At 46.0% G+C, this 18,421-nt stretch overlaps 1 protein-coding gene across 19 annotated transcripts in view; it reads left to right on the top strand.

Annotated features, from left to right (window-relative positions):
* Positions 1-18,421, top strand: part of OBSCN (obscurin, cytoskeletal calmodulin and titin-interacting RhoGEF) — an 882,373-nt gene that overhangs the window by 433,928 nt on the left and 430,024 nt on the right. For 17 of the 19 annotated variants that reach the window (XM_075315914.1, XM_075315911.1, XM_075315913.1 and 14 more), the window contains one exon: positions 538-804. The exons of the other annotated variants lie outside the window; for them this stretch is intronic. In XM_075315914.1, the coding sequence (XP_075172029.1) occupies positions 538-804 (267 nt within the window). The remainder of the gene's footprint in view (positions 1-537; positions 805-18,421) is intronic. 19 annotated transcript variants of the gene reach the window in all.

Here is an 18,421-nt window from a genome sequence, read left to right as displayed (position 1 = left end):
CGGTACACTCCAGTATCCTCCATACTCCAGTTTTACAGTCCGCTACACTCCAGTATCCTCCATACTCCAGTTCTACAGTCCGGTACACTCCAGTGTCCTCCATACTCCAGTTCTACAGTCCGGTACACTCCAGTGTCCTCCATACTCCAGTTCTACAGTCCGGTACACTCCAGTGTCCTCCATACTCCAGTTCTACAGTCTGGTACACTCCAGCATCCTCCATACTCCAGTTTTACAGTCCGGTACACTCCAGCATCCTCCATACTCCAGTTTTACAGTCCGGTACACTCCAGCATCCTCCATACTCCAATTCTACAGTCCGGTACACTTCAGTATCCTCCATACTCCAGTTTTACAGTCCGATACACTCCCTTTTTGCCTGCTCGTGCCGCACTTACCAAACTTGAAGCTGCCTCTTGGCTACGATTACTAACTGAAGCTTTGCTGACCCTTCACAATGCTCTTGCTGTGGCTTTGTCAAATGTCATTTCATCATGGCCCTTTAATGCATGTCCCCTTTGACATGTTGGTTGACAGATCCAACCATTGAGGTGGTCAGTCCTATGAACGACCTCGCCATTGATGAAGATGACACAGCAGAGTTCATCTGCCAGTACTCTAGGCCAGTGCAAGCTGCCTGGAAGAAAAACGATGTAGACGTACGTGCCGATGGGAAGAGGGTGATTGTCGAGCAAGACTGGAATGTGGCCAAGCTGATTATTAAGTCTGTGGTTCCTGAGGACAGAGGCATCTATGTGTGTGAAGCTGGAGGCACGAGGGTTGTCGCCATGCTTGACGTTGAAGGTGAGGTCTTCCATTAGTAAAGGAAGACTAGTGCCAGTATCAGTGTATCCTACATCTTCACCGTCCTCATTCTCCTGCCTCTATGCCTTGAGCTCGATTCTTTAAAAAAACAAAATATAATTACTTTCCTAAAAATATTCACATGTAGCTCCATCTGTGGTACCCAAGCTTCAGTATTAACGAGAGCACCTCTGTAGAACAAGATAATGCACCATACAGTATACAGTCATATGAAAAAGTTTGTGCACCCCTATTAATGTAACCTTTATTCTTTATAACAATTTGGGTTTTAGCTATTTCAGTCTCATATATCTAATAACTGATGGACTGAGGAATATTTCTGGATTGAAATGAGGTTTATTGCACTAACAGGAAATGTGCAATCCGCATTTAAACAAAATTTGACCGTTGCATAAGTATGGGCACCTCAACATAAAAGTGACATTAATATGTTGTAGATCCTCCTTTTGCAGAAATCCCAGCCTCTAGTCACTTCCTGTAGCTGTTAATGAGTTCCTGGATCCTGGATGAAGGTATATTTGACCATTCCTGTTTACAAAACAATTCCAGTTCAGGTAAGTTTGATGGTCTCGAGCATGGACCGCCGCTTCACATCATCCCACAGATGTTCAATGATATTCAGGTCTGGGGACTGGGATGGCCATTCCAGAACATTGTAATTGCTCCTCTGCATGAATGCCTGAGTAGATTTGGAGCGGTAATTTGGATCATTGTCTTGCTGAAATATCCATCCCCTGCGTAACTTCAACTTCGTCACTGATTCTTGCACATTATTGCCAAGAATCTGCTGATACTGAGTTGAATCCATGCGACCCTCAACTTTAACAAGATTCCCGGTGCCGGCATTGGCCACACAGGCCCAAAGCATGATGGAACCTCCACCAAATGTTACAGTGGGTAGCAAGTGCTTTTCTTGGAATGCCGTGTTTTTTTGCCTCCATGCATAACGCCTTTTTGTATGACCAAACAACTCAATCTTTGTTTCACGAGTCCACAGGACCTTCTTCCAAAATGTAACTGGCTTGTCCAAATGTGCTTTTGCATACCTCAGGCGACTCTGTTTGTGGCGTGCTTGCAGAAACGGCTTCTTTCCCATCACTCTCCCATACAGCTTCTCCTTGTGCAAAGTGCGCTGTATTGTTGACCGATGCACATTGACACCATCTGCAGCAAGATGACGCTGCAGGTCTTTGGAGGTGGTCTTGGATTGTCCTTGACTGTTCTCACCATTCTTCTTCTCTGCCTTTCTGATATTTTTCTTGGCCTGCCACTTCTGGGCTTAACAAGAACTGTCCCTGTGTTCTTCCATTTCCTTACTATGTTCCTCACAGTGGAAACTGACAGTTTAAATCTCTGAGACAACTTTTTGTTTCCTTCCCCTGAACAACTATGCTGAATAATCTTTGTTTTCAGATCATTTGAGAGTTGTTTTGAGGAGCCCATGATTCCACTCTTCATAGGAGATTCAAATAGGAGAACAACTTGCAAGTGGCCACCTTAAATACCTTTTCTCATGATTGGATACACCTGCCTATGAAGGTCAAAGCTCAATGAGGTTACAAAACCAATTTAGTGCTTTAGTAAGTCAGTAAAAAGTAAGTTAGGAGGGGGCGGGGCGATGTAGCCGACCAGAGAGGACGCATGGGAAGAGAGCTCCTATAATCCTGATCTTATCCTGGCCATTTTCACCCGGTTACCTGATCCATTTACTCACTGACCTGCTGCTGTGACAGGAGACACCATCTGGAGGCTGGTGATTCCCACTGGAGCTATTCCCTGACTTTTGCACGGCGTTGCTGGATCTCCTGAGGCTGGAGAGTGTGGAGCAGCAGCCATTTTCCCTACACCCTGCATTTCCACAGTGAGCAGCAGAGCATGACTCCGGAGAGCAGTGAGGAGTGACAGATTTATGGCCAGAGGTGAAGACCCAGGAGCAGTGAGCACAGGGAAGTTAATTCTCCCTTAGCTGTGTAACTGGCAGTCAGTGTGCAGCACATTAGGGGGGCCGGCTGCAGTGTGGGAGACTTTAACCCATAGAGTGCTGGAGGGTCTGGAGTGTGTGCCTTGCAAAACAGGCCCTGCAGATTCTTCCTGACACATGAAAACAAATAAGTGGCACATATTGAAGTCCCCACGCTGCGCAGGCCTGCATCATCCTGATAAATACACCCTGAGTGCTGTGCTGCCCTGGGACTCCCTTCATTCTTATTATCCACCATATAAGTGGCTGTTTTCTGGCTCTCTGGACGTGGTGAGGAAGTGGAGACAGACATATTACTAAATATACATTATAAAGGCACAGATTCAGACGCACGGGGGCACGATAAGAGAGGGGTGCAGAATCAGCAAATCCCCAGTGTATCAATAGGAGTCCCCCTAAACAAAGTGGAGCTATTGACAAAATTAAGGAGTTCGCAAGGGGTGGTCAGGCAGATGCCCCTAAAGCCAAGAGAAATGCCACCCCAAAAGGTCAGGCACTATTGGATGATGGGTCAGAGGATCAAGATGATTTAACCCTGAGGCAGGTGTATGAACAGCTTCTACAAGCAATTTCTACAAGCAACAGCTCCCTCACAGGGAAGATTGAGGAGGTACATTCAGAGGTGGGCCTCCTGCGTCAGGACATGCAATCCCTGAGGGCCCGAACAGCGGAAGTCGAGACGCGAGTGTCTGAACTTGAGGATCAAACTGTAACACTCAAAACAAAAATGACCACAATGGCCGGATCGGCAAATGCATGGCGCCAGAAAGCAGACAATCTGAAGAACCGCATGCGTCGAAACAATATACGAATCATAGGACTGCTAGAGCGCTCGGAAGGTCAGCATGCGGAACAATTCCTGGAGGAGTGGCTGAAATGTAATCTCGGAGATGAGTTCTCCTCGACATTTGCGGTGGAGAGGGCGCACAGAGTTCCAACGAGGCCTCCTATTCCAGGCGCGCCACCACGTCCCTTTTTAGCAAGTATGCTCAACTACAGAGATAGAGACACAGCACTCCGTCTGGCCCGACAGAAGAGCCCACTCAAGTTCAATAATGCTGCGCTCTCGATATTTCCGGACTTTTCGGTGGACCTCCAGAAACAGAGGGCCCACTTCATGGAGGTGAAGAAGAAATTAAGGGAGCGGAACATCATCTACTCTATGCTGTACCCTGCCCGGCTCCGCATAGTGCATGAAGGGTCGCCTCTGTTTTTTACTACACCTGCTGAGGCTGAGGACTGGCTACAGGTACACCCGAAACCTAAGGGGCAGAAGCCATGAGATTACTTTCCTAGGTGACATTTTCTGTGCCCCCTGGCGACCCTCTTCTTCCATGGTTGCTTGAAGCCCCCTTTGGAGACAGATGGGCCTTCCCCGTGCCTCGAGTGATGGAGGAATTGGCCAGGAATTGGTTCTTCTGAAATGGGAGCCCTATCTTGTGCACCCTTATACCACCTATACCAGGACACTGTATTCAGTGGTGGTATCCCCATTGATGTTTGAAATGTTTTACAGGACTTATCGGAAAGGTCCTGAAGTTCGATATTGGTTCTATATGTTTACAGCTGCAATTGCATTAACTTTATTTCTTTGCAGGGTCAGGCTTATTACTGTTGGAGGGTTAACCAGACTTAGTTGCTGGGCAGAAAGCGTCTTATACCTGGGATCCTGGTTCTATAAAAAGATCTATGTGATATTGGGTCAGAGCTAATATTTATGACCTGGAATGTCAGAGGCCTTAAATCGCCCAAAAAACGTATTAAGGTATTCTCCCAAATTAAGCAAGTCAAGGCCCAACTGGTGGTACTGGTAGAGACTCACCTCACACGGGACACAGCCAGACTAGTAAACAAACCGTGGGTACAATGGTCGGCACATGCGTTCCACACCAGCTACTCCAGGGGTGTCTCTCTATTGGTCCATAGACATATCCGTTGGGAAGTGAAGGTGGTGAGGTGTGACCCGGAGGGGCGATTTGTGTTTATATATGCGTCTATAAACTCTAGAGATTATGTGCTATTATGTATTTACAACCCCCCCCCCGCCAGCTCGCATCTCCATTCTTAAACAAGCAATGAGCTTTGCCCTCAATTATCCAGATGCGTATGTGTTATGTATGGGGGATTTTAATCTTGTGATGAATGAGGAGCAGGACAGGTTTCGGATGGATGGAGGGGGACAACATTCGGCCACACACTTGACTGATTTGCAGCAATGCGCGGAGGGTGGATTGACCTTTGGCGACTCCGGCATCCTAACACCCGAGAATATACATGTCATTCTTCTACTAGACGCACGCTGTCCCGACTGGATTATATTTTTGGGTCGAGCAATATCGCAACCTGGGTGGATGACGTGGTACACGGGGTCAGGGGCATATCAGATCACAGCCCAGTGATTCTTACTATGAAGACTAACCAAGGTGTTGGTAAACCCTTTTGGAGGTTAAACCCCTTCTGGCTGAAACTAATAGATCAAAGTGATAGAACTCTGACCCAAATAGAGGATTTCCTGGAAGTCCACCCTAAACCCTGGAATATTAACTTGGTGTGGGACACTCTTAAAGCCTACCTTAGAGGGTGTTTGCCTTCAACCATAACATATCTTAAAAGAGTGACTAAAACTGAGGATGATATAGTAGAGGGGAGACTTAGGGACTCAGAGGCAATATACAGTGCCTACAAGTAGTCTTCAACCCCCTGCAGATTTAGCAGGTTTGATAAGATGCAAATAAGTTAGAGCCTGCAAACTTCAAACAAGAGCAGGATTTATTAACCCCTTCACCCCCGGCCACTAAAACACCCTAATGACCGGGCCATTTTTTGCAATTCTGACCAGTGTCACTTTGACAGGTTATATCTCTGGAACGCTTTAACGGATCCTGGCGATTCTGAGATTGTTTTTTCGTGACATATTGTACTTCATGTCAGTGGTAAATTTAGGCCGATATGTTTTGCGTTTATTTGTGAAAATTTAGGAAATTTGGCGAAAATTTTGAAAATTTCGCAAATTTCAAACTTTGAAAATTTATGCCCATAAATCTGAGAGATATGTCACACAAAATAGTTACTAAATAACATTTCCCACTTGTCTACTTTACATCAGCGCAATTTTCGAAACAAATTTTTTTTCCGTTAGGAAGTTAGAAGGGGTCAAAGGTCATCAGCAAATTCTCATTTTTCCAACAAAATTTACAAAATAATTTTTTTAGGGACCACATCACATTTGAAGTGACTTTGAGAGGCCTAGGTGACAGAAAATACCCAAAAGTGACCCCATTCTAAAAACTACACCCCTCACACTGCTCAAAACCACATCCAATAAGATTATTAACCCTTTAGGTGCTTCACAGGAACCAAAGCAATGTGGAAGGAAAAAATGAAAATTTTACTTTTTAACACAAAAATGTTACTTTAGCCATAAAATTTTCATTTTTACAAGGGAGAAAAGAGAAAGTACACAATACAATTTATTGTGCATGTTCTCCTGAGTACGCTGATACCCCATATGTGGTAAAAATCAATTGTTTGGGCGCACGGCAGAGCTCGGAAGGGAAGGAGCGCCATTTGAATTTTTGAACGCAAAATTAGCTGCACTCATTAGCGGACGCCATGTCGGGTTTGAAGACCCCCTGAGGTGCCTAAACAATGGAGCTCCCCCACAAGTGACCCCATTTTGGAAACTAGAGGCCTCAAATAATTTTTCTAGATGTTTGGTGAGCACTTTGAACCCCTGGGGGCTTCACAAAAGTTTATAGCGTTGAGCCGTGAAAAGAAAAAAATTTTTTTTTACCACAAAACGGTTGCTTCAACTAGGTAGCTTTTTTTTTCACAAGGGTAACAGGAAAAAATGCACCATAAAATGTATTGTGCATTTTCTCCTGAGTACGCAGATACCTCATATGTGGTGGAAAGTAATTGTTTGGACACACAGCAGTGCTCGGAAGGCAAGGAGCGCCATTTGAATTTTTGAGTGCAAAATTAGCTGCACCTGTTAGCGGACGCCATGTCGGGTTTGAAGACCCCCTGAGGTGCCTAAACAATGGAGCTCCCCCACAAGTGACCCCATTTTGGAAACTAGAGGCCTCAAATAATTTTTCTAGATGTTTGGTGAGCACTTTGAACCCCTGGGGGCTTCACAAAAGTTTATAGCGTTGAGCCGTGAAAAGAAAAAAAATTTTTTTTACCACAAAACGGTTGCTTCAACTAGGTAGCTTTTTTTTTCACAAGGGTAACAGGAAAAAATGCACCATAAAATGTATTGTGCATTTTCTCCTGAGTACGCAGATACCTCATATGTGGTGGAAATCAAATGTTTGGACACACAGCAGTGCTCGGAAGGCAAGGAGCGCCATTTGAATTTTTGAGTGCAAAATTAGCTGCACCTGTTAGCGGACGCCATGTCGGGTTTGAAGACCCCCTGAGGTGCCTAAACAATGGAGCTCCCCCACAAGTGACCCCATTTTGGAAACTAGAGGCCTCAAATAATTTTTCTAGATGTTTGGTGAGCACTTTGAACCCCTGGGGGCTTCACAAAAGTTTATAGCGTTGAGCCGTGAAAAGAAAAAATTTTTTTTTTACCACAAAACGGTTGCTTCAACTAGGTAGCTTTTTTTTTCACAAGGGTAACAGGAAAAAATGCACCATAAAATGTATTGTGCATTTTCTCCTGAGTACGCAGATACCTCATATGTGGTGGAAATCAAATGTTTGGACACACAGCAGTGCTCGGAAGGCAAGGAGCGCAATTTGAATTTTTGAGTGCAAAATTAGCTGCACCTGTTAGCGGACGCCATGTCGGGTTTGAAGACCCCCTGAGGTGCCTAAACAATGGAGCTCCCCCACAAGTGACCCCATTTTGGAACCTAGAGGCCTCAAATAATTTTTCTAGATGTTTGGTGAGCACTTTGAACCCCTGGGGGCTTCACAAAAGTTTATAGCGTTGAGCCGTGAAAAGAAAAAAAATTTTTTTTACCACAAAACGGTTGCTTCAACTAGGTAGCTTTTTTTTTCACAAGGCTATCAGGAAAAAATGCACCATAAAATGTATTGTGCATTTTCTCCTGAGTACGCAGATACCTCATATGTGGTGGAAAGTAATTGTTTGGGCGCATGGCGGGGCTCAGAAGAGAAGGAGCGCCATTTGACAGCAAAATTGGTTGGAATCATTAGCGGACGCCATGTCACGTTTGGAGACCCCCTATGGTGCCTAAACAGTGGAGCTCCCCCACAAGTGACACCATTTTGGAAACTAGAGCCCTCAAATAATTTTTCTAGATGTTTGGTGAGCACTTTGAACACCTGGGGGCTTCACAGAAGTTTATAGCGTTGAGCCGTGAAAAGAAAAAAATTTTTTTTTACCACAAAACGGTTGCTTCAACTAGGTAGCTTTTTTTTTCACAAGGCTATCAGGAAAAATTGCACCATAAAATGTATTGTGCAATTTCTCCTGAGTACGCAGATACCTCATATGTGGTGGAAAGTAATTGTTTGGGCGCATGGCGGGGCTCAGAAGAGAAGGAGCGCCATTTGACAGCAAAATTGGTTGGAATCATTAGCGGACGCCATGTCACGTTTGGAGACCCCCTATGGTGCCTAAACAGTGGAGCTCCCCCACAAGTGACACCATTTTGGAAACTAGAGCCCTCAAATAATTTTTCTAGATGTTTGGTGAGCACTTTGAACACCTGGGGGCTTCACAGAAGTTTATAGCGTTGAGCCGTGAAAAGAAAAAAATTTTTTTTTACCACAAAACGGTTGCTTCAACTAGGTAGCTTTTTTTTTCACAAGGGTAACAGGAAAAAATGCACCATAAAACGTATTGTGCAATTTCTCCTGAGTACGCAGATACCTCATATGTGGTGGAAAGTAATTGTTTGAGCGCATGGCGGGGCTCAGAAGAGAAGGAGCGCCATTTGACTTTTCAAACGCACAGACGCAGTGCACTGATCGGCCGCTGCAGGACGCACGGTCGGATGCGATAAAAAAAAGCGTCGGGGATACGTAAAAAAAAAAGTCACGCCAAAAATTGACCATGGATGCAGATACGTTATGTGCATCCCTGATCAGCGCTTGGCGGGACGCACGGACGGATGCGATACAAAAAGCGTCGCAAATACGGAAAAAAGTCACGCCAAAAATTGAGCAGGGATGCCGATCCGTTATCTGCATCCCTGATCAGCGCTTGGCGGGACGCACGGACGGATGCGATACAAAAAGCGTCGCAAATACGGAAAAAAGTCACGCCAAAAATTGAGCAGGGATGCCGATCCGTTATCTGCATCCCTGATCAGCGCTTGGCGGGACGCACGGACGGATGCGATACAAAAAGCGTCGTGAATACGGAAAAAAGTCACGCCAAAAATTGACCATGGATGCCGATCCGTTATCTGCATCCCTGATCAGCGCTTGGCGGGACGCACGGACGGACGCGATACAAAAAGCGTCGTGAATACGGAAAAAAGTCACGCCAAAAATTGAGCAGGGATGCCGATCCGTTATCTGCATCCCTGATCAGCGCTTGGCGGGACGCACGGACGGATGCGATACAAAAAGCGTCGTGAATACGGAAAAAAGTCACGCCAAAAATTGACCATGGATGCCGATCCGTTATCTGCATCCCTGATCAGCGCTCGGCGGGACGCACGGACGGATGCGATACAAAAAGCGTCGTGAATACGGAAAAAAGTCACGCCAAAAATTGAGCAGGGATGCCGATCCGTTATCTGCATCCCTGATCAGCGCTTGGCGGGATGCACGGACGGATGCGATACAAAAAGCGTCGTGAATACGGAAAAAAAAGTCACGCCAAAAATTGACCATGGATGCCGATCCGTTATCTGCATCCCTGATCAGCGCTCGGCGGGACGCACGGACGGATGCGATACAAAAAGCGTCGGGGATACGGAAAAAAAAGTCACGCCAAAAATTGAGCAGGGATGCCGATCCGTTATCTGCATCCCTGATCAGCGCTTGGCGGGACGCACGGACGGATGAGGTGTAAAAATGGACAGGGGATACGGAAAAAAAAAAAAAAAAGTTATACTCACAGTACCCACAGGACTAGCAGGAGGATCACTGACCAGAAGAGCTGCAGAGGAACAGATGGCAGAGAGATGGACAGCTTTACAGGAGCAGCAGGCAGATCAGCAGAATGCCCAGGAAGGACCCAGCGATGGACGCAGATGTGATCAGGCCGGTGAAGACAGGTAAGAGGACGTCGGGGGAGAGCAGAGGGGGAGAGGGGGGGGGGAGAGCAGAGGGGGGGGGTGAGAGCAGAGGGGGGGGGGGTGAGAGCAGAGGGGGGGGTGAGAGCAGAGGGGGGGGGGGTGAGAGCAGAGGGGGAGACCGGAGAGGGAGCTGCAGAAGCAGAATAGAAATAATGGGGGAGGCAGTCAGATCGCGGGGGGAGCGGATCGGGATGTCGGGGGGGAGTGGGGGGGGGGTTGGGGGGAGCAGATCGCGGGGGGGGGGGGGCACGGCAGGGGCTATCACGGCAGCGCGCAGGGGCACCGCGGGAGCGCGCACGGGCTGCAAAGTGAGCACAGTACTCACTTTGCAGCAGCAGCGGTGACCTCAGCAGCAGCGGTGGTAGCAGATCGGGATGCCGGGGGTGGCAGATCGGGGCGTAGGGGGGCAGATCGGGGCGTAGGGGGGCAGATCGGGGGGGGCACGGGCAGGGGCCTTCACGGGAGCGCGCAGGGGCCTTCACGGGAGCGCGCAGGGAGCAGAATACTTACCATTAGAGCTGCAGCGGCGGAGACATCAGAGGCGGCGGCGGCAGCAGCAGCGGTGGCGTGGTACCAAAAGTACCAGCCACTCCACGCTGCAGCCATGTTGGGGGAGGGTCCCCAGAGCAGTACAGGCCTGGGGAGGACGGCCACCGGCAGATCAGACCGCCCCACTGCACACTGATTGGAGCGATTGCGCGTCATAGCACGATCGCTCCAATCAGTGCTGCAGGGGCTGGGGGCGGCATGTTTGAGGTCCACCTATGATATGCTGCAGCAGCTGCGGCATCTCATAGCTGGATCTCACAGGATCGCACTAATTCGGGCATTATTTTTGCCGAAATTAGTGCGATCGATGTGGTTGGCGGTTCAGATTTGAACAGCCAATCACATCGATCGTCGATAGGGGGTGGCGATGCCGCCCCCCCTGGGGTCAAGCAAAGGTCCCCTGCTGTAAGAAACAGCAGGGGACATCATTTGAAAGCCGTTGCTATGGCCACGGCAATCAAATGAAGTTTAGGCCGTAAAATTACGTCCCTGGTCGTTAAGTCACGTTAAAATAGGACGTAATTTTACGGCCCGCGGTCGTGAAGGGGTTAACAGATGCATAAATCTTACAAACCAACAAGTTATGTTGCTCAGTTAAATTTTAATAAATTTTCAACATAAAAGTGTGGGTCAATTATTATTCAACCCCTAGGTTTAATATTTTGTGGAATAACCCTTGTTTGCAATTACAGCTAATAATCGTCTTTTATAAGACCTGATCAGGCCGGCACAGGTCTCTGGAGTTATCTTGGCCCACTCCTCCATGCAGATCTTCTCCAAGTTATCTAGGTTCTTTGGGTGTCTCATGTGGACTTTAATCTTGAGCTCCTTCCACAAGTTTTCAATTGGGTTAAGGTCAGGAGACTGACTAGGCCACTGCAACACCTTGATTTTTTCCCTCTTGATCCAGGCCTTGGTTTTCTTGGCTGTGTGCTTTGGGTCGTTGTCTTGTTGGAAGATGAAATGACGACCCATCTTAAGATCCTTGATGGAGGAGCGGAGGTTCTTGGCCAAAATCTCCAGGTAGGCCGTGCTATCCATCTTCCCATGGATGCGGACCAGATGGCCAGGCTCCTTGGCTGAGAAACAGCCCCACAGCATGATGCTGCCACCACCATGCTTGACTGTAGGGATGGTATTCTTGGGGTCGTATGCAGTGCCATCCAGTCTCCAAACGTCACGTGTGTGGTTGGCACCAAAGATCTCGATCTTGGTCTCATCAGACCAGAGAACCTTGAACCAGTCTGTCTCAGAGTCCTCCAAGTGATCATGAGCAAACTGTAGACGAGCCTTGACATGACGCTTTGAAAGTAAAGGTACCTTACGGGCTCGTCTGGAACGGATACCATTGCGGTGGAGTACGTTACTTATGGTATTGACTGAAACCAATGTACCCACTGCCGTGAGATCTTCCCGGAGCTCCTTCCTTGTTGTCCTTGGGTTAGCCTTGACTCTTCGGACAAGCCTGGCCTCGGCACGGGTGGAAACTTTCAAAGGCTGTCCAGGCCGTGGAAGGCTAACAGTAGTTCCATAAGCCTTCCACTTCCGGATGATGCTCCCAACAGTGGAGACAGGTAGGCCCAACTCCTTGGAAAGGGTTTTGTACCCCTTGCCAGCCTTGTGACCCTCCACGATCTTGTCTCTGATGGCCTTGGAATGCTCCTTTTGTCTTTCCCATGTTGACCAAGTATGAGTGGTGTTCACAAGTTTGGGGAGGGTCTTAATTAGTCAGAAAAGGCTGGAAAAAGAGATAATTAATCCAAACATGTGAAGATCATTGTTCTTTGTGCCTGAAATACTTCTTAATACTTTAGGGGAACCAAACAGAATTCTTGTGGTTTGAGGGGTTGAATAATAAATGACCCTCTGAATAAACTTTTCACAATTTGAAAAAAAAAAAAAAAAAAAACAAATAACATTCTTTTTTGCTGCATTTCACACTTCCAGGCTGATCTACAGTCCAAATGTCACAATGCCAAGTTATTCCGAATGTGTAAACCTGCTAAATCTGCAGGGGGTTGAATACTACTTGTAGGCACTGTATATATCGGCCCCAACCGATGGAAATAGGGCGGCCTGGATGCAATCATATAGGTTATATATGTAGCACTCTGAGACCAAGTCCAAACGCAAATTGTCCTTTACCCGACAATCCTATTTTGAGCTTGGAAATCAATCCAGTAAATTATTGGCATATATGGTTAGGCAACACAACACTTCAAATACAATATTGGGTATACGGAGGATGGATCGCTCAATAGCTACATCCCCTGAGGATATTTTAGAGTGCTTTTGTGAATACTATAAAACCCTATACACATCTAGAAATCCTCATGGAGTTCTGAGTTGCGTGACATATTTGTCGGATTTGGAGTTTCCATCTTTGAGTGGATCACAACGGGAGTCTCTGGAGGCGGACATCACACTGGATGAAGTGATTACTGCCATCTCGGATATGGCTAGGGGGAAATCTCCGGGTCCAGATGGCCTTCCCATAGAATTCTATAGTAAATATTGTGACGTATTGGCCCCGATTCTTTTAGAGGTTTTCTCACATTTTTCAGCCGGCGACTCTCTACCTGCCTCCTTGTACGAAGCACATATAGTCGTGCTGAGGAAGGAGGGTAAAGACCCACTAGACTGCGGTTCATACCGCCCTATATCCCTAGTTAACGTGGATTACAAGATCTTTACCAAAATACTGGCGTCCAGGCTTAATTCAGTCATATTGAGTATAGTTCACCCAGATCAAACCGGATTTATGCCTGGGAAAAACACCTCTATAAATATAAGACGGGTCCAGTCCATAGTGCAATATAGCACACTGGTCCAGGAGAACGAGTGGGCCTTGGCCTCGCTGGACGCGGCCAAGGCATTTGACTCGGTAGAATGGCCATTTTTATTTCCCTGCCTCCGGAGATTCGCTTTTGGGCCTAAATTCAGTAACTGGATTCATATGTTGTATAGGTCCCCGACAGCCAGGATACTAGTCAATGGTGCTATGTCTACACCCTTCTCATTGAATCGGAGCACAAGACAGGGATGCCCTCAGTCTCCAGCATTGTTTGCACTAGTTATTGAAGCTTTGGCAATTAGAATCCGCTCTCATCCACAGATCACTGGAATCACTATAGCCGACCGCACAGATCAAATAGGATTGTATGCGGATGACATGGTTGTCTTCTTAGATCGAGTGCAAGAGACTCTACCGGTGGTTATAGAGACTATAGATACATTTGGGGAGTTTTCGGGACTACGCATCAACTGGGATAAGTCGGCTTTGATGCCATTAATGCATGGGTCTGGAATTTCAATGGAGGGTAGGTCACCTCTGCAAGTGGTAACTAGCTTTAAATACCTGGGAATACACATACAGAAAGACCATAAACTAGACCTGCAGACGAGTATAACACCACTTCTGGAGCACGTTACACTTAAATATAACTTGTGGAGCAAGCTACCTCTGTCAGTTGTTGGCAGAATAAATTTAATCAAAATGATATTACTTCCAAAGCTTAGTTATACACTACAACATAGTGCAGTATCAGTACCCAAATCCTTCTTCTCAATGTTGAACTCGCTTACTACCTCTTTCATATGGGGGAAATCCAGACCCAAACTCCGGTTATCCATTTTACAGAGATCCAGAAGACTGGGAGGGATGGCTTTACCGGAGTTCTTCCTCTACTACCTCGCGGGACAGCTTAGGGCACTAGAGACTTGGATGCCTGGATGTCAGCTGCCAAACTCTGAGAGTCACTTGGCACACGCGGCTGCGACTGATTGTTTAGTGGGTTTTCTGGAATCAGAAGGACTGAGAACACCACGGCAATTACCCCTCCTCAGGTTGGCAAGATTAGTCTGGCGACAAGCCAAGAGGGTGGTACACTTCGAAGGGGTGGTGGCGGAACTCCCATTATGGGGGAATAGCCACTTCCATACTCTGAGAGATCACCCCTCTGTGCAATTCTGGGCCACTCACAGCGTCAGTGCATTAGGTGATCTTTTTGTCCCGGGAACCACAACCTTCAAGTCCTTTGAACAAGTCCAGATTGAATATAATGTTCCAAGATCACAATTCTTTAGATACCTGCAGATTCGCACAGCGATTCAATCCCACATACAGAAAATTGGAGTGAGGAAATTGATATCATCACTTCCTATGATAGCTATTCTAAAATCACAAGGACCTTGAGGCCTCATCTCAGCTATATACTTACCTGTTGTCGGTGGGGTGGAGTCGGACCCCTTGCCAGCCCAGGATAGATGGAAATCTCTAATTCCCTCTCTACAGGGACAGGAATGGGAAGAGATATTGGAATCTCTGACTGCGGGATCCCCTTCGGTTAATAATAAGTTGATTCAGTGCTACATTGTCCACCCGGCATACCTTACTCCAACTCCATTATTTAGTATGGGCCGTTCTCGTACATTGGAGTGCCCGAGGCGTCATCTCTCAGGGGCAAATTTCATACATATGATCTGGAGCTGTCCCAATATATCCTCGTACTGGCGGGGAGTGACATCTCTGCTGACATCGATTGTGTCGATTCCTGTTTTGTGTGACCCTTTGATATGCCTGTTTGGGGGGTGGAGGAAGAGTTCTGGGATCATTACATGGCAATATTCCTCAGAGAGGCATTGTTTCTGGCTAGGAAATTAATAGCTCTGAGGTGGATGGGAGATTCGAATCCAACTGTGAGGTCCTGGGTTACACTAGTCAATGCAATCATAGTCTATGAGCGGGTGGTATATTATAATAGGGGGTGCCCGGGAAAATGTAACAAAATCTGGGGTTTGTGGAATTCTTCTCCAGACACACTTGCGGAGGTTTGAGGGAGATTATGCGGATAATGGTGGTTCCCGCTAGATGTTGGGATATGAAACACTGTCCAATGGTATATTGAGGTATAATAATGCAATGTGGCCGTTGTTGTTGTTCTTTCTTCCTTTTTCTATTCCTCTTTCTATCTTGTTTTCAAACTATGGTCATGCTGATAATTAGAGCTGTTCTTATGCTCAATATAAAATGAGATATATATATGCAAATGATAAGAAGTATGGATAATAACATTGTTCTATCGTAAGTGCTAAAGATATTATGGACTTTATATGACTGTTTATTGTTATATTTAAATATTACTATCTATATACTGACCTATCTTTATATGGCAAATGTCAGTTGTACCATGTTTAAAATTGTTAATAAAACGAAGTTAAAAAAAAAAAAAGTAGTTAGGAGGGTTCAAATCAAGAAATTGATGCCCATACTTTTGCACCGGTCAAATTTAGTTTAAATGCGGATTGCACATTTTCTGTTACTACAATAAACCTCATTTCAATCCAGAAATATTCCTCAGTCCATCAGTTATTAGATATATGACACTGAAATAGCAAAAACCAAATTGTTATAAAGAAAAAAGGATAACATTAATAGGGGTGCACAAACTTTTTCATATGACTGTATATACACAGTGACTGCACCAGGTGAATAGTGAGTGCAGCTCTGGAGTATAATACAGGAGGTAACTCAGGATCAGTAATGTATGTACACAGTGACTGCACCAGCAGAATAGTGAGTGCAGCTCTGGAGTATAATACAGGAGGTAACTCAGGATCAGTAATGTAATGTATGCACACAGTGACTGCACCAGGTGAATAGTGAGTGCAGCTCTGGAGTATAATACAGGAGGTAACTCAGGATCAGTAATGTATGTACACAGTGACTGCACCAGCAGAATAGTGAGTGCAGCTCTGGAGTATAATACAGGAGGTAACTCAGGATCAGTAATGTAATGTATGCACACAGTGACTGCACCAGCAGAATAGTGAGTGCAGCTCTGGAGTATAATACAGGAGGTAACTCAGGATCAGTAATGTATGTACACAGTGACTGCACCAGCAGAATAGTGAGTGCAGCTCTGGAGTATAATACAGGAGGTAACTTAGGATCACTTCAGGATCAGGAATGTAATATATGTACACAGTGACTATACCAGCAGAATTGTGAGCGCAGCTCTGGAGTATAATACAGGAGGTAAATCCATGTTTTTCTCACAATCTCACATGCAATAAGAATAAACCTTTCCTGTTTTCGGTCACAACCAAAATTATTTCTATTTATTTCTATTTGCCAAATGCCAGAATAATGAGAGGAAGAGAGAGAGAATGTTTTCAGGCATTTTTATTACTTTCTGCACAGTGAGAAGTTTCCATAAATTAAGAGTACTGTGACTTTAAACAATATGGGACCGCCCATATGATGATGTCATGTCTTTGGAAGCTTCTGATAGGTTTACTGGCAACATCTGAGTTAATTAGAGACACACCTGTGGATATATTGTAATGCACACCTGAAACACACGGCTTCTTTGTGCAGCATCACGGGAAAGTCAAAAGAAATCATCCAAGATCTCAGGAAGAGAATTGTGGACTTGCACAAGTCTGGTTCATCCTTGGGTGCAATTTCCAGATCTCTGAAGGTGCCTCATTCATCTGTACAAACAATTATACGCAAGTACAAACAAGATGGGAATGTGCAGCCATCATACCGCTCAGGAAGGAGACGGGTTCTGTGTACTAGAGAGGAATGTGCTTTGGTCAGACATGTGCAGATCAACCCAAGAACAAGAGCAAAAGGCCTTGTGAAGATGCTGGTGGAAGCTGGTAAGATTGTGTCACTATCCACAGTGAAACGAGTACGGTATCAATATGGGCTGAAAGGCCGCTCTGCCAGGAAGAAGCCATTACTCCAAAAGATACAGACAAAGCCAGATTAATGTTTGCAAATGCACAGGAACAAAGACCTTAATGTTTGGAGACGTCCTGTGGTCTGACTAAGCTAAAATTGAACTGTTTGGCCATAATGACCATCGTTATGTTTGGAGGAAAAAGGGAGAAGCTTTGAAGCCTAAGAACATCATCCCAACTGTGACACACGGGGGCAGCAGCATCACGGTGTGAGGTTGTTTTGCTGCAGGAGGGACTGGTGACTTCACAAAATAGATGGCATCATGAGGAGAGAAGATTATGTGGCCATACTGAAGAACATCTCAAGACGTCAGCCAGGAACTTAATGCTTGGGCGGAAATGGGTCTTCCAAATGGACAATGACCGGAAGCTACTGCCAAACTGGTTACAAAGTGGCTTAAGGAGAATAAAGCCAATGTTTTGGAGTGGCCATCACAAAGCCAGATCTCAATCCTATGGAAAATGTATGGGCAAAGCTGAAAAGACCGGTGCGAGCAGTGACCTACAAACATGGCTCAACTACACCAGATCAGTCAGGAGGAACCGGCCCAAATTCCACCAACTATTGAGAGAAGCTTCTGGAAGGATCCAAAACATTTCCCCCAAGTCACACACAGTGTAAGGGCAATGCCACCAAATACTAATGACCTGGAGGAAACGTCACTGTGCAGAAAGGAAGAAAATGCCTGAAAACATTCTCTCTCATTATTCTGGCACTTGGCAAATAGAAATAATTTTGGTTCCTAATTGACCGAAAACGGGAGAAAAACCTGCAGATGTGTCTGTATAGAGAGCAGAGGGAAAAACCTACAGATGTGTCTGTATAGAGAGCGGAGGGAAAAACCTGCAGATGTGTCTTTATAGAGAGCGGAGGGAAAAACCTGCAGATGTGTCTATATAGAGAGCGGAGGGGAAAACCTGTAGATGTGTCTGTATAGAGAGAGGAGGGAAAAACCTGCAGATGTGTCTGTATAGAGATGGAGGGAAAAACCTGCAGATGTGTCTATATAGAGAGCGGAGGGGAAAACCTGCAGATGTGTCTGTATAGAGAGCGGAGGGGAAAACCTGCAGATGTGCCTGTATAGAG

This window comes from Anomaloglossus baeobatrachus, chromosome 6 (assembly GCF_048569485.1).
Source record: "Anomaloglossus baeobatrachus isolate aAnoBae1 chromosome 6, aAnoBae1.hap1, whole genome shotgun sequence".
In the NCBI taxonomy this organism is placed as follows: Eukaryota; Metazoa; Chordata; class Amphibia; order Anura; family Aromobatidae; genus Anomaloglossus; species Anomaloglossus baeobatrachus.
The sequence above is the reverse complement of the archived record's forward strand: the minus strand, read 5'-3'. Positions and strand labels throughout refer to the sequence as shown.